We start from the raw sequence: 22,090 nt of genomic DNA on the forward strand, positions 1-22,090 counted from the left end.
TTGTTTTGATAATTTAATATTTATTTTAAAAATCCATATGAATGTCTCTTGAATTTTTCAATATCTCTCCTTTCTCTTACGACGGTCTTACCTAAGGCTTCGTCCAGGCATACAGCAGCGATTCTGAACAAAAAATATAATTTTTATTATGATGTAAACACAAAATGATAACGCTGTTGACTTTTTTTTATTCTACTATAAGTAAGCCCTTGACTGCAATCTCACCTGGTGGTAAGTGATGATGCAGTCTTAAGATGGTTGCGGGCTGTTAGGAAGTAGTTATACCCCGCGATTTCTACGCGACATCGCAACGGTACACTAAATCGCCTAGCGGCATGTATTTGTCACCGTCGCTTGTAACTCGCTTTGTTTTAGTGGTGTCCATTGCGCTATGTTCTTCGTGGATAAGGATAACACTAATATAATCTGTCAACTTAAGTTGGTTTGGAAATTTGTTTTGAATTTTTGCTATATATATATATGATATTATGTGACGAAAGCTTTAACCTACACTATATTTTGGTGTCGGTTTAAAGCTAGATAGCTTATTCGAATCAGTGGTATAGATGCCAAAATCATGTAATTTTTTTTTAAAGTAAAAACGGTTGTTACTCACATTCCCTGATTTATAGCATTCCTCAGAGTTGTAGTAGTAATACTACCAGGTCCATGCATGCTAATCGCACTGCATTTAGGCTGAAAAGCGGGTAGTTCCTCTGTATCATCATCACTATAATATTTCCGGTTTCCGGTGACCCCAACTATGAGGGAGACAGAACTGCATTTCTCCTCTTCTGCTGTTGGATCTACTACACATTTATTTCCAATTTTACATAATGTTACCTGCAATACAAGAAAAAGTGGTGTTAATACAATAAACAGTGCTATCTTTCCGTAGAATAAAAAAATTAATAGTTTAGAAAACTAAAAAACACGCTTGGCATAAAAAAGCTAAATTGTTTTTACCTTTTAGTTTTAGTTTTTCTTACAATATTATTTTTATTAGAGCAAAACTAATCGGTAACACATTCACCATAAAATTTGTTAATATTAGAGAAATCGGCTAAAGTTAATGTCTGGAGATTAAAATTCACATCATTCATTTATCATTATATAATTAACAAAAATCTTATTTTGCTATACGAATAATGGAAAATCTTATCAATAGTGTATTTTCATCGGTCCTCAATATATCCACACAGTTTGAACGAAATCAAAACGTTTAAAGAGTCAAGACCACAGGGCAAACACAGGTGAAGTCAGTGGCGTGCACTTCATACATGCACAAAAGCTCTGCCTACCCTAAAATTTTTGTATAACTCATAAATGAAAGGATTTTTCCATTTTATGGCATCTTCCTTCTTTATGCATACCCTGGTCAAAAACCCTGTGCACGCCACTGCTGGTGAAGCCAATAAAAAGGGTAAAAATAGCCAGTCTTGAGGGAAAAGTCTGGCAACCTGCATTGCTGCCTCTTTCCTATGAGAGGATGCCTTCCCCAGGAGTTTGATACCAAAAGACTGAGGATGCTGCTAAATAAATTAAATAGGAAACCATTAACTTTCTTACCAAAAGTGGTGCTGATCCCACATCCAACAATTTACTGTCATATGGATCATCAGATAACTGTAAGTCTATGTTGCCCCCATCCATGAGGGCTGCCTTTACAAATGGAATTTTAGTGTTAAACAATGCAGCCTTTACTGCAAGTGATACTGCATCACACAGATTACCTCCACATTCTAAAATCTAATAGTTATTTTAATTAATTCATTATTGTTATTTTTAAACAGTATGTAAGTTTCAATTAATATACTGCTTTGTATGATGAGTGAGGAGTCTGATATCATAGTGTTTAAACAGATTTACATTTGGATGTGGTAATTTTATATTAAGTGATTGCATAACAAGTTCCTCTCTAAACTGAAATCTGTTAATCTGAAATTGTATACTGGTCTCGCCTAGTTGCAACTTCAGTTTGAGCAACTTATTGTGTGAGAACTGTATTATAGTCCTCAATCCTTTACTTAGATGTGTTAAGGTGATGCTATTTTCCTTAGGTAAATTGTATTACACTTGAACGTTATTTTATAAAGATAACTTAATTTTTATTAAGGGGGAATAATGATCTTCAAAATGGGTTTTTTCAATACAGTACTTCTGATACAGTAAAGGAAGATAAAATACTGATAAATAAAACATGAGAACTGCAAGGCAAATGATTTTAGCAGTGTACTATTGGAATTGGTAAGTTAGAATATTTAAAAGGCATATACTGGATTTTTTTTTAAACCTGGAGCCAAAAACCAGATTGTTGAAATTCCAAGCAAGTATAGTTTTTTTTTTTGTTTCTCACCAAAATGTCAACATAAAGTTTCCAACACTGTTTCCCTTCAAATATACACAGCTGTTTTAGATCAAACGCCTGTGGGGACTGGTATGCTCTTTGCATCATGTTTGATATACTGTTGGCTAGCTGCTCTCCACCACGGCCTTCAAATTCTGGTGTTGCATTTGCTGAACTGGAAGACAAAAGCTAAAAGTATTACATTGAGGCAGGTTTAACTTTAGGTATGGAAGTCTTTATGATAGTAGGTATACAGTAAATGTAGCAGTAATATATTCTGCAAAATGTACACGCAATATCACAAACAATCGCAATGTAAAGCAATTTTTTGCTTTATAGTCTATTTAGGAGAATCTGTGTTAAAATATAAACTACTGATAAACTATCTCTGAAACTTATCTGTGCAACTGAAAACCTGATAGTTTTTGAGTAAACCAGTGCCATAGTTTTTACTGAAAGAAATCAAAAACAGCCCTTTGCATCACATGCAAAATTAAAATCATGTGACTGCTGTCATTCATTTGGTATGTGTTGCACAGCGTAGGTACTAAGCGTGTGTCTGTCTTTTATCTTCAATAGGGTTGTCAGAAGTAAACATTTAGAATATTTGAATTCAATTGTCGGGAAAAATATTCATGCTTTTTTTATTTTACAGAGTGATTCGTTATGAAATATACTTATCCATCCTTAAATACTTTTCAATAATTCTGTTACACAGTGTATACATTTTTTTATAAAAATGATAGATTTTTCTGGTTTCCAGTGATGTGAAAAGTAGATAACCAACTATCCAATGTAGTGAGAAACTTGCACATATCATGGAATAATAGATGTATAAATATGAAATGGTTTAAGTCAGGAAAATCACAATATTTCAGTTCATAATTAATTAATATGACAATTTGTTTTAAAATGAAATTTAGACGCACAGGCTCTTGGCAGAATAAATAATTTAAGCCATTGGTAGATTTTAGACACATCTTTGAAACCCCTAATAGTTTAAAAATATAAAAAAGTTTCAATAAATTTATTTATGCATACCAGTCAACAAAAAAATCAATCTTGCCTAAAGCAGGTTTGTCAGGCTTGGGCACATCTATCTCTGTCTTGATGCCGACCAGTATGTCAGTATTTGCAAGTCGAAGTCTTGCTGAGCCACTTGCATGGCTGACCACATTAGTCTCAAGTTCCATTGGCCTATAATCAATGGTTGATCTTCCATCTGACCGGTATTCATCCTTGAAAAATAAAGTACAATAGTTGCACTGAACTTTTAATGTAGAATTCCTGAACTTCCCGCCAAAATATAGAGAAAAAGACATTTAAGGTACTTGTTTTTTGTTTTTTAAACAGGCAGTGGAAGCCATAAGTAATGATAGTCATTTTTGAAATTTATAATAATAGCTTTTCAATCAATTCATTCAAGCACTACACAACATACATTCCAGATCGTGGGTTATGTGCTTTTAGAACTACAGTTGGGTTATTATATTTTGCGAACTCAAGTTGAAACCTCATGTTTTGGTTATTCAATAATGTGTTAAATCTAAGACGGTGGATAATTTATAGACTGTGAATAACTAGAAGTGAGAATGCAGTTTCTAAAGTTTGGTCAATATTGTGATGAATAAACTCACCTTAACGCCATCTATAATAAAAACCTTTTCCGTTCGACTTAGTAAAACACCAGCCATCGAAGCTATTTATTCAATATTCCTTACTCAAATTACTAATTTTCAGCTTAAAATAAACACGTGAGACGGGATTTCGGTGTTTTTGTTTGAGTTTCCGCTCATGTGAGACTGAAGTCAGAAGACAATGTCACTGTCAATTCAATTCTTGTTTATGTATGTCACTGTCAAGAAAAAAAGTAAGCTGTCAAGCGCAACTTTATTCAAGTAGCTCTATTTTTTTTTTTACGGCCATGGATTCAAGTGCTTTAAGGCCTAAGTAGCTCTATACCATACACCTCCATTAGACATAACAGAAATGCTACAGAAAAGTAATATCAGTTAACAGTCCAAAGACGTAGTGTTTATATCCTCATAGGATATGTTGTAATAATAGGGGTATTGGAAAAATGTATGAAGGTCCTATAATTTATAAGTAAAATACATAATAAATGTGTGTAGATCAATCAGTCAGTGTGTAAATCAATGATGTAAAGTCACTTATTAATATCTACTCATCAAAATAAACATACCTTATATTAACAACGCAAATACAATGGGGTGTTGAAGTTTGCTACACATTTTTTATAAAGCTTTAAAGGTACTTTGTAGCTTTTAAAGTTTGGGTGTAGCAAAGGTAAAAAAATACTCAATATTACCACCTTTTACCGAATCGAATAGTAGGTAGGTAAACTTGATTATTGTTTTACTAGCTGTTACTTTCGTTACTTTGACCGCGTTTATTACAGAATTTTACTAATCCCGTGGGTAGCCTATGTTACTCTCCGTCCTTACAAATAACTCTATGCCAAAAATCAAGTCGATAGGTTGCTAAGGTAGTGCGTTAAGGAAGGAGAAATAAATAAACACACATTCGCATTTATTCATTTATTTGTATTTTGGTTAGTTATATTATTGTAACAAAAAATATATAAACACTAATGTAATTGCATGTTACCTTCTTAAGGACTACTGAACAGATTTCATACAAATTATGCAAGGCGATAACTTTTTTGCTGAGCAAGGACAATAGTTAGCTGGAGAAGCAGATAATTTCCCCAGGGATTAAAAACCGAAAGAAACGATTACAAAGTCGCGGGAAGAAGCTAGTATATATTAGTTTACAACTTAAATGCAGATTGTCTTGATTCGAATCTGGAAAATGAATGCTGACGTTGGTATTGATCAATAGCGCTGTAAAAGGTTTCCAAAATGATCCAAATGCATAGATGATATAAAAAAATCCAAATTCTTATAATTGATCAAAATAGAATCAGAGGCTCATGTTATTTTTTATTGGTCCCTCTCAGGGCGGGCAAAGCTTATTGAACATACAGCCTATTCAGTCGTTAATTTAAGCATGAGTAGGTACCTATATTTTGTTCATTAAAGGTAAAGCCTATTTATTGAATCTTGTTTTTGAAGAAGACAGACCCATTTAATCTTTAAAATATGCTTTACTCTGTTCCCGATTCGGTCCCGACTGTTATTAGGGGGGCTCTCGCAACATCCTCTTTAAAATTGCGAGTTATCGTAATTGTTTCATTGTAATAGATTGAGCTTGTATCTGAACCTGTAGTACCATTTGTGTACAGGACCTTGTAGGAAAAGTCTACACGCGCTGATTTATTTATGTAACCAAAAAAAAATGGGTGACGAAAATATAGTCACTAATATGTATCAAATGCAAAAATTCTCATGGATAGACTACATAGTGTTTGTGCTAATGTTGGCTATAAGTGCGTTTGTGGGCGTTTATTGGGGTTTTTTCAAAAAACAGACTACACAAAATGATTATCTTCTAGGTGGTAGGAATATGAAGGTTATTCCCGTTTCCATGTCGCTGGTTGCCAGGTGAGTTTTACTTGTTCTAGGACGCTCTCAACAAAACAGGCTTAAAAATCTGGAGGTATACTTATTTAGTGCCTCAGCCTTATTGATCTTGTCAAAATAATATTTCAAGTCTGCAAGTGAGGACATTTTGGTTTTCCATATATGTTTTTTTATAGTTACTATTATATTAGCAACATTTAAACCAAGTATCTATAAAACTAAATCCCTTCTCAGTTGTCGAACCCGGGCGCTTTATCGCTTGATAGTACATTTTTACCGGTGCGGTATGTAACCACATTCGAAGATGTTCTTCGAGTTGAGACCTGAATCAATTTAGAAATAATTAATGCACAAATTCATTCGAGCTCGAAATCGAACACGGGACGTTTGCTTATGTGCCACCAATTTGCCACTTCGGTTTTCTTACCTATGCCAAAAAAATTAGATAAGAATATCGATAATCGATATTCATGTCGAAATAGCACTAAGGTGCATTCCTAGTTGGTTTTTTTTAGTTTTTTTCACCCACCCAATTTTTAAATGTATCTGCAATGTAAAATTAAATAATAATGGTTGGAAAAGGGTTTGAAACATTTTGCATAGAAGCTGACATAACGATCCGCCGCCATTTTGATATTTTTTCGAAATCGCGGCGATGATGAAGTGGTAAGAATAGCTAGAGGATACATAGGCGACCAAAAATTGTCGCATACCTAGTACCCCGAAGAGTCACGTTACCGAAATATACTCGTAGAAGGTAAAGCTATGATAGCAGTAGTTTTCCTGGCTCCTAATAGTCTGTAATGTTCGTACTCTCTTCTAACAAACAGTAATAATAATAATCAACCTGGGAGCAATACCTACTTTGAATACAATCTGAGTCCAAGTGACCCAAGAGCTGGCGGTTATTTATCCCAACGGCTAAGTCTAGCAATTCAAATAAATGATCCAAATATCTCGGTAACGTGACACTTTGGTGACACTATGATGTTATATGATATTTTTTGTTCGTCTTTTTACCCATATAGGTATATAACTTTCGACGATTTTTGAAATTTTCCCAAAAACATCTAAATTGAGACGGGACGTCTCAATATATATATAATAGGTTCAAACTCCAAAAAATCTGAATTTACTAATATAATCCCATGAGTTTTTCTATTTCAGTTTCGTGTCAGGTATAACTTTGCTCGGATCTCCAACTGAAGTTTATATGTATGGTACGCAGTATGGTTACATAATAGGTGGCATTTTTTTGATGTCCATAGTTATGACACAGGTTTATCTCCCAGTATTTCATGAGCTCCAGATAACGTCCAATTATGAGGTAAAAAATTATATGGTATCTACTTATAGCCTTTTTATTTATTTTTCATCCCAGACAATAATTGCTAAACTCATAGTACAATAAAAATATGAGAGTTTAAAATGTAAGCTCTAGTTTAAACGTTGAATTAATTATGTATATTGCGACTTTTATTTTGCTATTAATAAGAAGTTCTAATTCTCATTTTTCGTATGTTTTAAAAGTGTTTCAGAGAAGATACAGAAAATTAAGATGTCTTTATTTATATTTTCAGTACTTATCAATGCGATTTGATAATCGAGTGCGGTTATTTGGATCGATCCTATTTACATTTACGCTGGTGAGTCAGCATGTTATACATTTTTTTATATCCATGATACAAATTTGAAGTCACACTGGGTGCTAAATATAAATGGGCTAATGAAAAATTGGTTTAATAAATTAAATCGCATATACTTACGACTTATTTTACTTTAATTTAAGTTATTTTCGGTGGTATAAGAAATTTGTATGATATGTAATTGCAATGAAATGTTTTCAGATAGGTTGGCTACCAATCGTTATTTATGTACCTGCACTGGCCTTCAATCAGGGTAAATTTTTAAACTCTTTCATATTTTTTAAATCTCATCATTATATTAAATATTATTATAATAGGAGAAATAGACGAGTATAACAATCCGAGGCTACACCTATGCTTAATTTTTTCTATATATTTAGTATAGTTTGTTTTAAAAATAGAAAAAACTAACTAACTTACTAACTTTATTGCTTACCTACACACACACTTAGGCATTGACTTGTTCCTAGTTAGTGAAAACGGGGTTTAGATTAACACTAAAAAGTAAAAAAATATTGTTAGAATAATAACTAAGAACACAAATAAGTAAGAAATGGACATAAACTAGAATATAGGCACGAGACGCGGCTTGCACGAAGTGTCGACCAGGGTATATTCTTAATTCAATGGACTAGTGTTGCCATTTTCAGGAAAAAAAAAATTAAAAACTCTCTTAAATTAAAAATAAAAGCTGTAGTTCAGTGTACTAGTAAATTTTTAACCTCGTACGACATAAGGATTTTACTATTTCATATCGCATGCCTACCATGGAAACTTGCCACCGTGTGCTCACAATAGGTTCTACAATATGCAGTGGCGTGCACTGCATACATGAACAAAAGCACTGCATACCCTAAAATTTCTATATAACTCGTATAAAATGAGGATTTTGCCGATTTATGCAATTTTCCTGCTGTATGCATACCCTGGTAAGAAACCCAGTGCACGCCACTGACAATATGTACCTCTCTGGCGTAGCGGTGAGCGCTGCTCTTACCTGTTGAAGAACCAGAGTTCAAACTCGGGCAGGGCACGTTGAAATTTATAATTTTACTCTGTTCTAGTCTGGCTTTGGCCTTGGCCTTGGCTAGTTACCACCCTGTAACCCTACCGACAAAGACGTGCCGCCTAGCGATTTAGCGTTCCGGTAATTTCACTTACGATGTCGCGTAGAAACCGATTAGGGCCGATTGGCGCAGTGGGCAGCGACCCTGCTTTCTGAATCCAAGGCTGTGGGTCCAAAACTGGAAAATGTTTGTGTGATGAGCAGTAATTTTTTTAAGTGTCTGGGTGTTTATCTGTATATAATTAGTTTTATGTATATTATTATTTTTATAAATATTCATCAGTTATCTTAGTACCCATAGTACCACTACCTGTAGGGAAATAAAAAAAACAATACATAAAACATATTTCTCTCTTTCAGTGACCGGAGTCGACATTCACATAATCACTCCAATTGTTTGCTTGGTTTGCATATTTTACACCAGCGCGGTACGTATAACTGTATCCGTAATTCCTAAGTAGGTACAAGATATGTTGGCTCGCAATCGAAGAGACGTTTTCGAGTATCGAAATACTTGAACAACAGAGTAAAATAGATCTTTTTGTATTGCCTTAAACTCAAATTTGCCTGCCTTTTTTAAGCTAGAACTTCGGCTTTTAGCAGAACATTATTTTTTAACATAAAAATCGGGGCAGGGGACTTGCGACTCTAAAACGACGAAATAAGGTAAATTTTACTTTGATTTGAGTTTGATATGCTATAAGTATATGCGAGTCCTCGATCGCGTGCTTGCAAATCTTGTACTAACGCTACTGGTATATAATGAATCGCATCCTAACCATCTTTTCTATGTAACAAATCACTGGCAATTTCAACAGGGTGGCCTACAAGCGGTTGTTTGGACGGATGTTATTCAAATAACAGCCATGGTGGGCGCAATGGCATTGGTGGCTATTAAAGGTACTTTCGACGTTGGGGGTGTAGGAGTGGTGTGGCAGCGAAATATGGAAAGCGGTAGAATCGAAGCTCCTAAGTATGTTTTCGTTAAGAAATTTAGGCTGGTCTCACATAGCCAGAATGTCTCTCTGAATATTATTAACATCATGACTTATTCAGATTATGAATTTCTCAAATCAATCTGTAAGAATGATACTGATGAGCGTTATGAATTCCGGTGTATAAGAAAGTAGCCTGTGTCTCACGAGACTACTGATCAATTAGAATTTTTAAAATAGGTACGTGTGGTGTAATGCTCTGAATGAATTCAGAGAGACATTCCGGCTGTGTGAGGCCAGATTTATGTATAAAAGCCAGACAAATGAACTATATTAGCCTATTTTTATCTATTTTTTAAATATTCTAACATTATCCTACTTAAGAATCAGTGTAAATCAATACTTAATAAAAATCCGTACTCAAATCTGTAAACTAATCTAAAAATATCTATACAAATAGTGCCAGTGTTCTTCTCTTTAATCAACGAAATGAAAAGAAATCTCTAAAGGGGAATTGAATAAACCTAGAATAATATATATTTCATTTTTTAGTTGGGATCCTCGACCGACCGCACGGCATACAATATGGAATTTAGTATTTGGAGGTCTGATATATTGGTTACAAGCGAATGCAGTTAATCAGACTATGGTTCAGCGTTATTTAGCCTTGCCTACTTTAAGAGGCGCAAAATGGTTGGTATCGGATAATTGAATCTGCTCATACATCAAGCTTTATTTGTTTCGATACATTTTTACCGATTTCTTATTGCTATTCTATTTCATGCCGCATCGAAGATCACATTTATTATTTGAAAATTTTGTTTATTAGGTCATTATGTATTTATTATTTTCCTAATTTCTTTAATTTAAGAACATCGTCTTATTGCGCCGTTACGTATTTTTATTTCAGGGCAGTGATATACTTCTGCATTGGAATTTCGATTCTCTATTGCTTTTGTTTGTATTGCGGTCTCCTAATATATGCCCGGTTTTACGACTGCGATCCTTTGCAGACAAAGGTAAACTTTAAATACTTATATGATTTTTGGTACAGATACTTGTACAGATACAGGTACTTTTTAAAATTTATACAAATATTCTTGATATTCTTCTAATTTTCAGCTTGCAAAAGCCAAGGACCAATTGCTGCCGTTACTGGTTATGGATGTTCTCGGTGGCATACCTGGTCTGCCAGGAGTATTCGTAGCTGGCATTTTTAGTGCAGCTCTGAGGTATTCAAAGGAATAGGTATTCAATCTAATCAAGCATTTACATTGCATCATCTTATCTACCATGAGTTTATATAAAATAATGATTATATTTTTCTTACAATTTACTTATTTAACGACCGGCATGATGATTTTTGGATTATTTATAATGTAATCAAATTCCGCTTAAGTTTTACTAATAAAATAGTCTAGTCTTAGCTATGTTTTATATGTGCCACAATTAAGGTTTATACCTATTATACTAGCGTTTTTCCACTATTTATACTATATTATGTTGTTATTAGTAGTCTATTCAGTAAAGTTTTTTTCAGTTCTCTTTCAACGAGTCTTAATTCTATGTCAGCTGTAGTTTTGGAGGATTTCTATAAGCCATTCTTCAAAAAGCGATTATCGGATAGGCAGACGAACTGGCTTTTAAAATCTGTTGTCATACTTTTGGGAGGGCTTAGTTTAGGTAAATATTCTGTAGTGTTTAACACATCATGGTTATAATTATTCATTTTCACTTCATTAATTAAGCTTGAAACATATTGATCTGGTTTCAAATCTACTCTTAGCTGATTTATTTCATTCTTTTTATTATTTAGTCACGTCATTATATTTTACAGTGTTAGATAAAATATGTTTTCATGTATTTCAATTCTCTGTTTATACAGGGCTTGTATTCATTGTTGAGAAAATGGGAACAATTCTACAATTAACAATGACCTTGGAAGCAATGACGATGGGACCACAATTGGGTGTGTTCACAATGGGAATTTTAATGCCATGGGTGGATGCTACGGTAGGTAGTTTTTACACAAATATTATTTTGGCACTGCTCGTATTTTATCGAAAATAAATTTTTGATAAAATACGAGCAGTGCCAAAATAATATTTTAGAATAATTTTAGACTTGCGCGATTTGCTATTTGTAAAAGTTATTTTTCCTTTTATCGGCAACAGGAGTTTTTGTCTGTATGCACTCTGTTTTTTCAGTACCCCTGACAACGTGTATGCCAAATTTTTTTAATGATCAGTAAAGGCGTGTTAGCATAAGAAACCAAATCATATTTACATTAATAATAGTAGGATTTCTTTTTTATAATACCTACACTACTATTTTTGTTTTTTCAAGAAGGTTTGGTTTGTTTTTTTACAATTATTTGTATTAGTAACTTCTTATGCCATTGATTTGTAATTTAGAAAAGTTTGAATAATGTTTCTTCTTCTTTTCGTGCTTCTCCACTAATGGAATCTGGCCGCCAGCATGGCGAACTTTTCGCGGTCTTGTGCTAAGCGAAATGCAAAGGTTAAAACGATGGCTTCGGAGTTGTAGAATAATCATTTTTAATAGTTGTTGTGTAACAATATTTAAATGGTTATAAGATTTAGTGATACATATTTACAATTATCAAATTGGTTATAAGATTTAGTGATACATAGGAAAGGCCAGTTATTCTTAATAATATTATTTCTATTTTAGGCTGCCTTGGTAGGTGGTGTTGTAGGTCTCGCTATTATGGCATGGTGGTGTCTCTCGGCCCAAATGGCGATTGCTCGTGGTCTTATCACCCATCCCCACAAACATCTCACCACGGAAGGATGTCAGTACAATTTCACTGTTGCTGACATTGTTATTACTCCTAATGAAAGGTATTCTAAACACTACACTTCTTTATTTCATTATCGTTCTTATATTGTATAGTGCGTGTAGCTTGGAGCTAAAATCCTAGAGTAATAATTTTTGATCCTTGAAGTTTTCCAATTCTTGTGTTCGTTTCTTCAAAAAGCCTTCAACAGTGGGAGGTTCTTAGCGAGGGCCTTAGGAGTTTAGTAGGTATTTCTCAATTGGCTATAGGCTGGACAAGGGATAGACTTCGACACGATTTAATAAAAAAAGTGTTAAAACTAAATTTTTATAAAATTCGAATGCGTCATTTTCAATATCGCACTCTCTTCCTGATAACGGCGTGTATGCTTCGGGTACTAGTTTATTCGGGTTGTATTTAATTTACTCAATTAATTCTGATGCGAAGAGGGACTTCTCCGAGAGGGTCCAATAATAAGGGAGACTGATTTTCTTTGCGGATTTAAAATGGGATTATGACCTTACACCTTTTCACTGAAACGTAGGGATTACTCTATCAACAAAAATATTATCAAGAAAGGTTTACATAATCCAAATCCGATTCAATTAAATTGAAGACACATCAAGTTTCAAGAAGACGTGTAATGCGAACCGCACATAACACCCAAGATAAGGGCAAGAAGATTTAATTTACTATTTTCGTATCAGTAAAGCTGTTTGTGACATAGCTCGACCGGGGAAATACTACCACGATACCACCATGTTTATTTCTTGCATTGTTGCAATGTGCGGTCTGAGGCAACACTTACGCCTTAGGTTGATGGACAAAGGGCGGCACTTAATAAGACACGTGCCTTACATGCCCTAAGAGTAACCAAAAGATGGCCATTATTATATATACTATAAAAAAAGTCAATTAATTATAAAAATATAATTTATTTTGCAGTTAATATACATAATAATACATATAGATGGAAATAATAATTACAAACATAAAATTAATATTTATAATAAATATAAGCCGTCTAACTGTTCATTTATGGGCATGGTACCCAAAATGCTGGCGCTATTGCCCCTTTGTATAACTAGACTTAGCCGTTGGGCTAAATAAGCGCCATCTCTTGGGTCACCAGAAGGACCAATTTTTGTGACACTATGTTAATAAAATTTTAATTTTAATTTTTGCAGTTCGGAATTGCACAAAGTAATGCACGTGTCCTACATGTGGTACACTTTCGCCGGTGCTTTAATGACGATATTTGTTGGTGTATTGATTTCTAAAGCGAGCAAATGGTGCGGCAAAGTGTACTTACCACCGGACCCAAAGCTGCTTGCACCACAAATGAGAAGATTGTATAGAGAACCGCCCCATCCGAGAGACGAGCCCTTTATCAGAGCATATGGTAATGAGGTGCGCACGAAACTTGAGTTTGAAGTTAGGTCGATAAAATAATTATTTTTGTTTCTATTATACCCTCGACCCAAAAACGACGAGGTTCTATAAGTTTGGCATGCCCGTGTGTATGTGTGCGTTTGTTTTTTGTTTGAAAGGTGAATTAGTCGGGAGTGTCCTTAGCGATGTTGGACGGCCAATTAGCGCAGTGGGCAGCGTCCCGGCTATCTGAGTCAAGGCTGTGGGTTCGATTCCCATAAGTGGAAAATGTTTGCGTGATGAACATAAATGTTTTTCAGTGGCTGTGTGTTTATTTGTATATTATAAGTACTCATGCATATTATTTATAAAAATATTCATCAGTGATCCTATGACAAAATTTATATCCTTATGATCTAATAAGTATTTAATGATTTTGTATTTAATGTTTAAGGCCATTATTATTGGCGATCTCCAGTTGTAATATGAAAAGAATCCATTTTTAAAAAACTTTGTAGCAAACTCGCATAGGTACAGAATTATTGTGTGATAAATATTTTATTTATTTTTAGGAGAATCTCCCGATGAACTCTACTTCAATACATATGAAACCCATAACGGAAAGGGCAGAAATAAGCTGAGAATATTTTTTATTTTATTTATTTTTAGTGTAAAATTATTTATTAAGCATAATAAATATTCAAGACATTCTATAGGTAATACTTTTATTTCAATAAAATATTTATTTATTATTATATAACCTCGTTGATTTAGTTGTCAGCATGTTTAACTACACAAGGATCACGAGGTCATTGATTCAATTCCCGGGATTGACCAAAAATTGTTAAGTATTAGGTTTTTTCACTCGCATAACATGTTAGGCATTTGGTCCTAGTTAATATCACTCATGTGATAAGAATCGTTGGGGCCCTCCAACCCACATGTTAGCAGGATGGGGAATCTACGATCTCTCTCCTATGAGAGAGTAAACGCTGCCTTCGCCCAGTGGCAGGACATTAATTAACATATATTATTAATTGACATATATTATTAATACATTCCTCGTAAGTTATCAAGAACTGGACGATAATGTTAGGAATAAAAGATAGTAACACGGAGTGTGTCCCAGACCCGTTGTAAGATACATCTTTTCATACACCCTATGTTTTTTATCATAGACCAAGATATACGCATTAGTTATTATTTTAGTATAACATATAACGTAAATATCTAGGAATAAAATAAATTATGAATAAATAACGCAGTACACTTTGATCTCAGTCATGTAAGCTCCTTAGGACTACCAAAATTATGAATAACAAAAGTGTCCAGTCATAAGAAACTTAAAGACTAGATAAACACAACCTAAACCTAGTCTAACCTCACCTTGCCAGCATGGTTGATAAGTCTTGTAAGAAGCTACAGGGACCCTTATTTTAAGAAGAAGAATCTTTAGTTCACTATTTTCAAGTTTAAGGTCTGGTAGTAACTTGTACAGGAAACCATCAATAAAATAACAAGACCGAAATAGCTCGATAGGAAAATCGCGGGAGGCAATTTCGTTCAATTACTGACTACATTGCAGTAGTAGGTATTCTAGCACTTATAAAATCGTAAGAGGTCTTGATAAACGTGATACGAAATTAGAGAGCTAAAAGTTGTTGTTAGATATAATGCCTGATAATAATGAACTGGATGATGTTTCTGCAATGAGGCTGACCTTTCAGCATTTCTCCTTGATAGACTATTCGGTCTTTGTAATAATGTTGGCAATGTGTGGTGGGATTGGAATTTATTTCGGGTTTGTCAAAAGGCAGAGTTCAACTCAGGAATATTTGATGGGTGGGAGAAATATGAAATTGGTTCCAGTCTGCTTTTCACTCGTAGCAAGGTAAGATAATCTTGATTTTCCAATATTTGTAATATCGTTCTCTACCATATATTAAAATGTCTCAACCTATGTCAAATGGTTGGTGCACCTACTTAATTATTTTACCAACTTGCTGGATCCCTATGATCAGAGTATTTCATAACAGTTTCAGTACCTAGATAAAATATTATAATCATATTATCATTGTTTTTTTTAGTTATATTTCAGGAATATCCTTGTTAGGAACACCGACCGAACTTTACTTATACGGGACTGCATACGTTTTTACACTAATAGGGGCTTTGATTGTTTCCATCCTAATAACACGTACATTTATACCCGTGTTCCATGAATTGCAACTAACATCTGCTTATGAAGTAAGTATTGATATTTAATTTGCTTGATAATGATGTATTTTTTAGGAATTTATCCAAAATCTTTTCGACATTTATTATTTATTTTTCATTTCAGTATTTGGAGCTTCGCTTCGATAAGCGGTTAAGAGTTTTCGGATCTGTTTTGTTTAGTGTTTATTTGGTAACCTTTCTTTTTATATATTTTTTTAAGTTAAATAAAATTGAATTAATTTTTAATTCTAAGCTCTCATGTTTTTTGTTAAATTGTTTAAACTTAACCATTCGTCTTTAGTGATGAAAACTAATCTGTATCATTTTTGAATAAAATTTCATCGACTTAATTGCAGATGGCTTGGCTACCTATAGTTATCTATGTACCAGCGCTGGCCTTTAATCAAGGTAGATTTTATAAGCTTATTCTCAGAAATGTTTTATAATATGGAAGTGTTATACGTGTATTTTATTTCAGTTACAGGTGTGAATATACATATTGTTTCACCAATCGTGTGTCTCGTCTGTATATTTTATACATGTGTGGTACGAAATTTTATTTACAAAATCTTATTCCATTTTTCAGCCTTTTGTTTTAAATCGGTAATTTATTATCTATCTCTAGATTTTCTATTCACTAATATATAACATCGACTAATATGTCCTTAAATATCTTAAAAATAAATTATTAAGAGGCATCTAATTCGAAGTAACTAATTTATCTTCTGTTTTAAAACTTTAGGGAGGTCTAAAAGCAGTTGTTTGGACTGATGTTATTCAAACAATAGTTATGATTGGTGCGATGATATTAGTGATAATCAAAGGCACTATAATTGTTGGGGGGGTTGGAGAAGTTTTTAACAAAAGTTGGGTAACTTCCAGAATAGAGTTTCCAAGGTACAAAATTTGCTTTAATAAAACTATTTAGGGAACGTATTTAATAAACACATTAACATTTCACAGCATTAGTTTTGATTTGACCGAGAGACATTCAATTTGGTCTGTATCTATTGGATCAACTTTTTATTGGATCGGAAACATCGCTGTCAATCAATCGATGTTGCAACGATTCCTAGCATTGCCAGACTTAAAAATGTCCATACGGTGAGTAAGCTTCATTTATACGCTGGAGAAGATTTATTGAGCTATTCTATTAGGAATAAAATTATCATGCAATTTAAATGTTCTTTTGCAGTGCAGTATGGGGATTTCTTTGCGGAGTATTTTTTATAGCTATCATATGTGCATACAGTGGTCTGCTAGCCTACGCTAGATACTATGAATGCGATCCTTTGAACTCCAAACTAGCATTGGCGAAAGATCAACTCCTTCCTTTATTAGTAATGGACGTTTTGGGGGAATGGAAGGGAATGCCAGGTATCTTCGTTGCGGGTGTATTTAGCGCTGCTTTGAGGTTAGTGGTTATTAACTACGTAGGTTCTCTATTCTGTCCCTCCTATAGCCCAGTAGTAAGGAATTCGACTTTTTGAAATTGAATCCCAGTACGCGACTCTGACTTTTACTGACAAAAACATCATATATATGTATAGATACATCTTAATTTGCTATAATCCTCGATAGTGTAGTCATTGTCAATTGTCTGGTTATCGTTGGTAAATTAAACACGGTGTTTATTGTATATCTTGGACTATCGTAAAGTAACGCTTGCTTCTCTAAGAATGTTTAATAGGAATGATAGTAAAAATGAGTTGTAAGAATGTTATTGTAATTTTAGTTCCTTGTCAACTGGGTTGAACTCAATGGCTGCAGTTGTTCTGGAAGATTTTTGGAAACCATTTTTCCGAAAACTAAGCCGCAGAGAAACACAAATTCTCGTAAGAGCAGTTGTTGTTATACTGGGCTGCATCTGTGTTGGTATGCATCATTATCTGTTAGCTTTTTCTATAAACTTAACGCACTTTTATATACTGTGTTTTTAAAACTTTACATAACTTTATCAGTGGCTCCCATTCTTTTCGCACGATTCGAAGAAATACTCACCACCTAAATGTTACTTACCTTCAATTAAATTATCGTTACGAGCTAGGGATCCTAAATATGACATGGATGTTCAAAAATTGGCGCTAATATTGGCCACATTTACAAATAGGTACAGAGAGTATTAGAGTCGAGTCTTACTCTAGCATACGAGGTACTAGACTGCTTCTATGTTGCTCTAGCATTGTAACAAAGTTACAGCAAACATCAAAAATGTTTGTGTTCTGTTTTACACTCTCACAATGCTTGACACGAAGACAACGCCATTTTGTATCGATAAAAACAAAAAAAACATACAAAATATGTGAATGGTTATGGGATTCCATAAACATTACGGTAGAATAATAATACAAAAGTTTACAGTGAAAATACGCTGATCACTAAGTTCTTAAACGCTTGTAGTAAACAAACGATTTTTTCTAGGGTGGCAGATATTATTAGAACTAAGCAACCTTGTTATATTTTACAACTTTTTTTTGTTGTTTGTAGGTTTGGTATTTGTGGTGGAAAAACTCGGTTCTGTGTTACAATTAACGATGAGCTTGTCGTCGGCGTCTATGGGACCGCTTGCAGGAATATTTTTGATGGGCTTGTTTTTACCTTTCATCGATAGTGTTGTAAGTAAATAAGAGTTTTTTGTTTCCGTAGGAAAGATTTCTATATGCATTGACAGGATGTTTGAGTGAAGAATTAAACAGGTGTTTGAAAAAGATCCTTTTTATTACCAGTTATAGAAAATTAGCAGATATGTATTTATTTATAGCATGTGAGCACGCTCCGTTTAAACTGGACAACATAAACTATGGTAATTTGTTAAGGATAGTCAGTACGGTAGTTCAGTAAATACCGAATATTCTTTATTGAAATAGCGAAATTATGTGCAGGAACATTCACTGTAGCTGCATTTGATTTGGATCTAATGGCAAATACAAAAACCCTGTATAAACTTACGTGTTTATCTACTTGCCATTTTATATCACGTAGCCATATTATACAGAAACTCTATATTATCGGTCTGCCATGTGAACCTTATTGAAAAAACTGTGTTCGGATGCACGTTCCTAGTAGTGATTAAAACATGTTATTAAAATTAAATGCGTAGGTTTAGGGGATGTGGGGACAACTCTGTAACTGTCTGTTACTGTCTGTGTGTCTCTGTATCTATCTTATATGAAATGTCATGTAAATTCTCTTTCAGAGTGCACTGAGCGGTGGAATTGTAGGTCTTACATCAGCATGGTGGGTGGCAGCACAATCGCAACTCGCACAGGCCAGGGGTCACCTTACGTTTGAGGAAAAAGAAAGATACACATTCAACTGTACTTACACATTTTCACCACCGTTGGAAAGAGAACCTCTCGAGTTGTACGTATTTTTCAGTATTAACGCCTAGTCGTAGAGTCCTAGGGTAGCTATACCACTTGCGAAGTAACGTCTCAAGACTCAGCTGTTACGCGATGGATTCTAAAAGGAGCATAAATATCGCTTATCGCTTTCCGGCTTCTCTGTTTTCTGCGACGTATATTAGTAGGTACCTTTCAGGTCAGAGTGAATAAGAATGCACTTTAGACAAGCCAGATCCAATCTGAGACCTTATTTTTTACCTTTAGGCATGATAGTCGACTTAAATCTAAATAAAAAAAAACAATTGCTGTTTAAAATTTTTGACAATGCTGCTTAAATATTATACTTATTATTTGTGTTCAAGGCATTTACACGTAGGTACGTGTTACGTCATGCCTTTCTATTTATACAAAGATTTAATCAGAATCTAAATATTTGGTATTATAATGGAATTATTAATGTTGATTAATTATTAAATTATTAATCGTGATTGATGTCTCTAAGCTAATCTATACGATAATGATTCAAATTAAACTTATTTTTTAATGTCAATATCATTTAGCAGAGTTCCTTAAAGTGGAAAAAAAACATTGGATACAATTAATGCATTTACGATTAATTAATGCATGCACCCTTTCTGTTCCCGCGGATATCGTACGATACGACTTAGGGAATATAACAGAGAACGGGTAGAAGCGTACGCTGTGCTACTTTTATCACCTACTGCGGTCACCAACCCTTCTGCCCAGCAGAAGATGATGATGTCCCAATGACAAATAATCAACAAATGTTTTTTCGACGATACGAGAATATTGAAATACATATATGTAAAAATTATTTAATGGTATTTTTGGCACACCTATTGCCATAATATGTAGAGTTGACTTATTACTCATCTATACTCTTTTTCTTGCATGATTTTAAGGGAAGTGCCATTTTTGTATCGGATCTCTTATTTATGGTTTACTGCATTTGGGTGCACGCTAACGGTGGTGGTTGCTTGCCTCGTCAGCTTGAGGTCTTCGGCGCGGAAGCAATATGATCACAGATTGTTTGCACCATTTCTCAGAGCTTGGGTGTTAACCAAGAACGAGGTATCGTAATGAGTTTAAATAATGATCACATTCGGCTTAATTTCGGGCGGACCGAGTTCGCTCTCCGCGCACGCACCTCTAACTTTTCAGAGATATGTGCGTTTTTATTTATAGTAGAATTTAATATCACTTGCTTGAACGGTGAAGGATAAACATCGAGAGGAAAACTTGAGAGTTCTCCATAATGTTCTCAAGGGCGTGTGAAGTCTACCAATCCGGGACTTGGCCAGCAGACTTGGTGGACTTGGTGAACTCCGTGGTTTAGAATTGCTCAAACTCGGCCGACCTAAAAATTACATTGTAACTTACTTCAGTCCAGCCAACACATTAATTGCATTCTTTATCTGGTATGTAGGTATATACAAGGTATTTTTTAAAGTGGGTATCATACCTCCTATGGGTAAAATAACTCATACTCAATTTTAGAGAACCAAAAACTGAAAGCTCAACTAAGATAATTATTATAATATCCTGTAATGCATATTTCTTTATTATTTCCGTCGCGTATAGAGCATACAAACAAACTCTCTCTCTCTCTCTACCTTTATTACTAAGTAGTAAATAAGTAGATAAAAGTAACCAAAAAAATTTATCACCGTTGAACCCTAAGTTCAAGAGTAAATATACTCAAAAGAAGGTACAAGCAAAACTTTTTACAAGAAAAATATTTCTGTTTCAGGTCGATCAAATGGATTTAAAAAGTATTTCGAGATGACCTCAAATTACAGAAGGTGCCTTTATTATTTCATGCTATTCCGGTACATACGAGTAGGAACATATTATTATGTGTCTACGTATATACTGGACCGTACTGCAAATAAAAAAAATATGTATTGTCGATTGAAATTATTATAACTATTTTGAGGATTTTTTTTTATATTTATTGAGGAAACCCAACCGTTAATGTCCATATTGTGCCAATTCCGTCATTAAACATTTTGCGCAGTACTACCGCTAAGCTTATTCTTTTTTTCTTTATATTAATAGCGGGCAAACGAGCAAGTGGGTCACCTGATGTTAAGTGATCACCGCCATAAACATCTGCAGCACCAGAGGAGCCACCGATGCGTTGACGGCTTTTAAGGAATTTGTTTATCCGCCCCTTGAATAACCCTAGATTGTATTTTTGAGGAAACTCATGAGATGGGAGTTTTGCTCTGTTTATCGTCGATGGTTTTTCACTTGCCTACTATCAGACTAGCTGATTGGTCAGTCAATTATTAATATAGAAAAACAAATGCTATTGATGTATGGTGCATTTGGTATCTTAAATTTAAAAAGTTGTTCATTGTTCTGGACCGGAGGCTTTGAATACATAGGATCTAATGGAACCGTGTAGTGGTTGTCTGCCATCGGGTTAGAATAAATGTTGAGCGGAGTTATTTTTTTTTACCAAGGATGCGAAGATTACGAACCTATGGATTGCTTGTACCACATATGTCTAACGGCACGGCGTTAATATACGCTTCAAGACGTCACAAATGTTTGTTTTGTCCAGTAAGCTAAGCAACGCTAACGAACTCAGGTATCGGTGAACCGATCACTACACTAGCTTTAAAAAGGTTTAAAAATACGGGCCTTAGAGTGCGAAATTTGACTCTTAGGTAAACACCAGTACCTTTAGACTGTTCGTGGTACCGACTCGGACCGTTTGAGGACCGACAGGCTTTAGGTACTCTCTGAGGCGAGGGTAATATAGTAAAGGCTCAACTCATCCCTTAAAAGTCAGTCAACCATACATTTATCGTTGCCAACCCATCCATCAACAG

The 22,090-nt window shown here is 34.4% G+C and overlaps 3 protein-coding genes across 3 annotated transcripts; 2 read left to right on the forward strand and 1 right to left on the reverse strand.

The window, feature by feature from the left end:
• Nucleotides 1-9: 9 nt before the first annotated feature.
• On the reverse strand, nucleotides 10-4,173 carry LOC120627881 (exosome complex component RRP42). The gene is made up of 6 exons (XM_039896001.1): nucleotides 3,985-4,173; nucleotides 3,389-3,585; nucleotides 2,357-2,522; nucleotides 1,570-1,749; nucleotides 617-843; nucleotides 10-123 (listed from the first exon to the last, which is right to left on the reverse strand). Exons 1-6 carry the CDS (start codon nucleotides 4,039-4,041, stop codon nucleotides 21-23), a joined length of 930 nt encoding a protein of 309 aa, XP_039751935.1. The 5' UTR covers nucleotides 4,042-4,173; the 3' UTR covers nucleotides 10-20.
• A 1,448-nt stretch (nucleotides 4,174-5,621) lies between these two features.
• LOC120631077 (sodium-coupled monocarboxylate transporter 1-like) lies at nucleotides 5,622-14,373 on the forward strand. Its single transcript, XM_039900504.1, has 14 exons — nucleotides 5,622-5,871; nucleotides 7,018-7,177; nucleotides 7,431-7,496; nucleotides 7,698-7,749; nucleotides 8,923-8,990; nucleotides 9,381-9,535; nucleotides 10,050-10,190; nucleotides 10,408-10,516; nucleotides 10,620-10,729; nucleotides 11,038-11,180; nucleotides 11,383-11,510; nucleotides 12,192-12,361; nucleotides 13,485-13,707; nucleotides 14,241-14,373. Exons 1-14 carry the CDS (start codon nucleotides 5,666-5,668, stop codon nucleotides 14,307-14,309), a joined length of 1,800 nt encoding a protein of 599 aa, XP_039756438.1. The 5' UTR covers nucleotides 5,622-5,665; the 3' UTR covers nucleotides 14,310-14,373.
• A 929-nt stretch (nucleotides 14,374-15,302) lies between these two features.
• On the forward strand, nucleotides 15,303-21,084 carry LOC120631814 (sodium-coupled monocarboxylate transporter 1-like). The gene is made up of 13 exons (XM_039901495.1): nucleotides 15,303-15,559; nucleotides 15,756-15,915; nucleotides 16,010-16,075; nucleotides 16,242-16,293; nucleotides 16,364-16,431; nucleotides 16,628-16,782; nucleotides 16,849-16,989; nucleotides 17,081-17,299; nucleotides 17,621-17,760; nucleotides 18,373-18,500; nucleotides 19,082-19,248; nucleotides 20,153-20,321; nucleotides 21,001-21,084. Exons 1-13 carry the CDS (start codon nucleotides 15,342-15,344, stop codon nucleotides 21,034-21,036), a joined length of 1,719 nt encoding a protein of 572 aa, XP_039757429.1. The 5' UTR covers nucleotides 15,303-15,341; the 3' UTR covers nucleotides 21,037-21,084.
• Nucleotides 21,085-22,090: the final 1,006 nt, after the last annotated feature.

Source organism: Pararge aegeria, chromosome 2 (genome assembly GCF_905163445.1).
Source record: "Pararge aegeria chromosome 2, ilParAegt1.1, whole genome shotgun sequence".
Classification (NCBI taxonomy): domain Eukaryota; kingdom Metazoa; phylum Arthropoda; class Insecta; order Lepidoptera; family Nymphalidae; genus Pararge; species Pararge aegeria.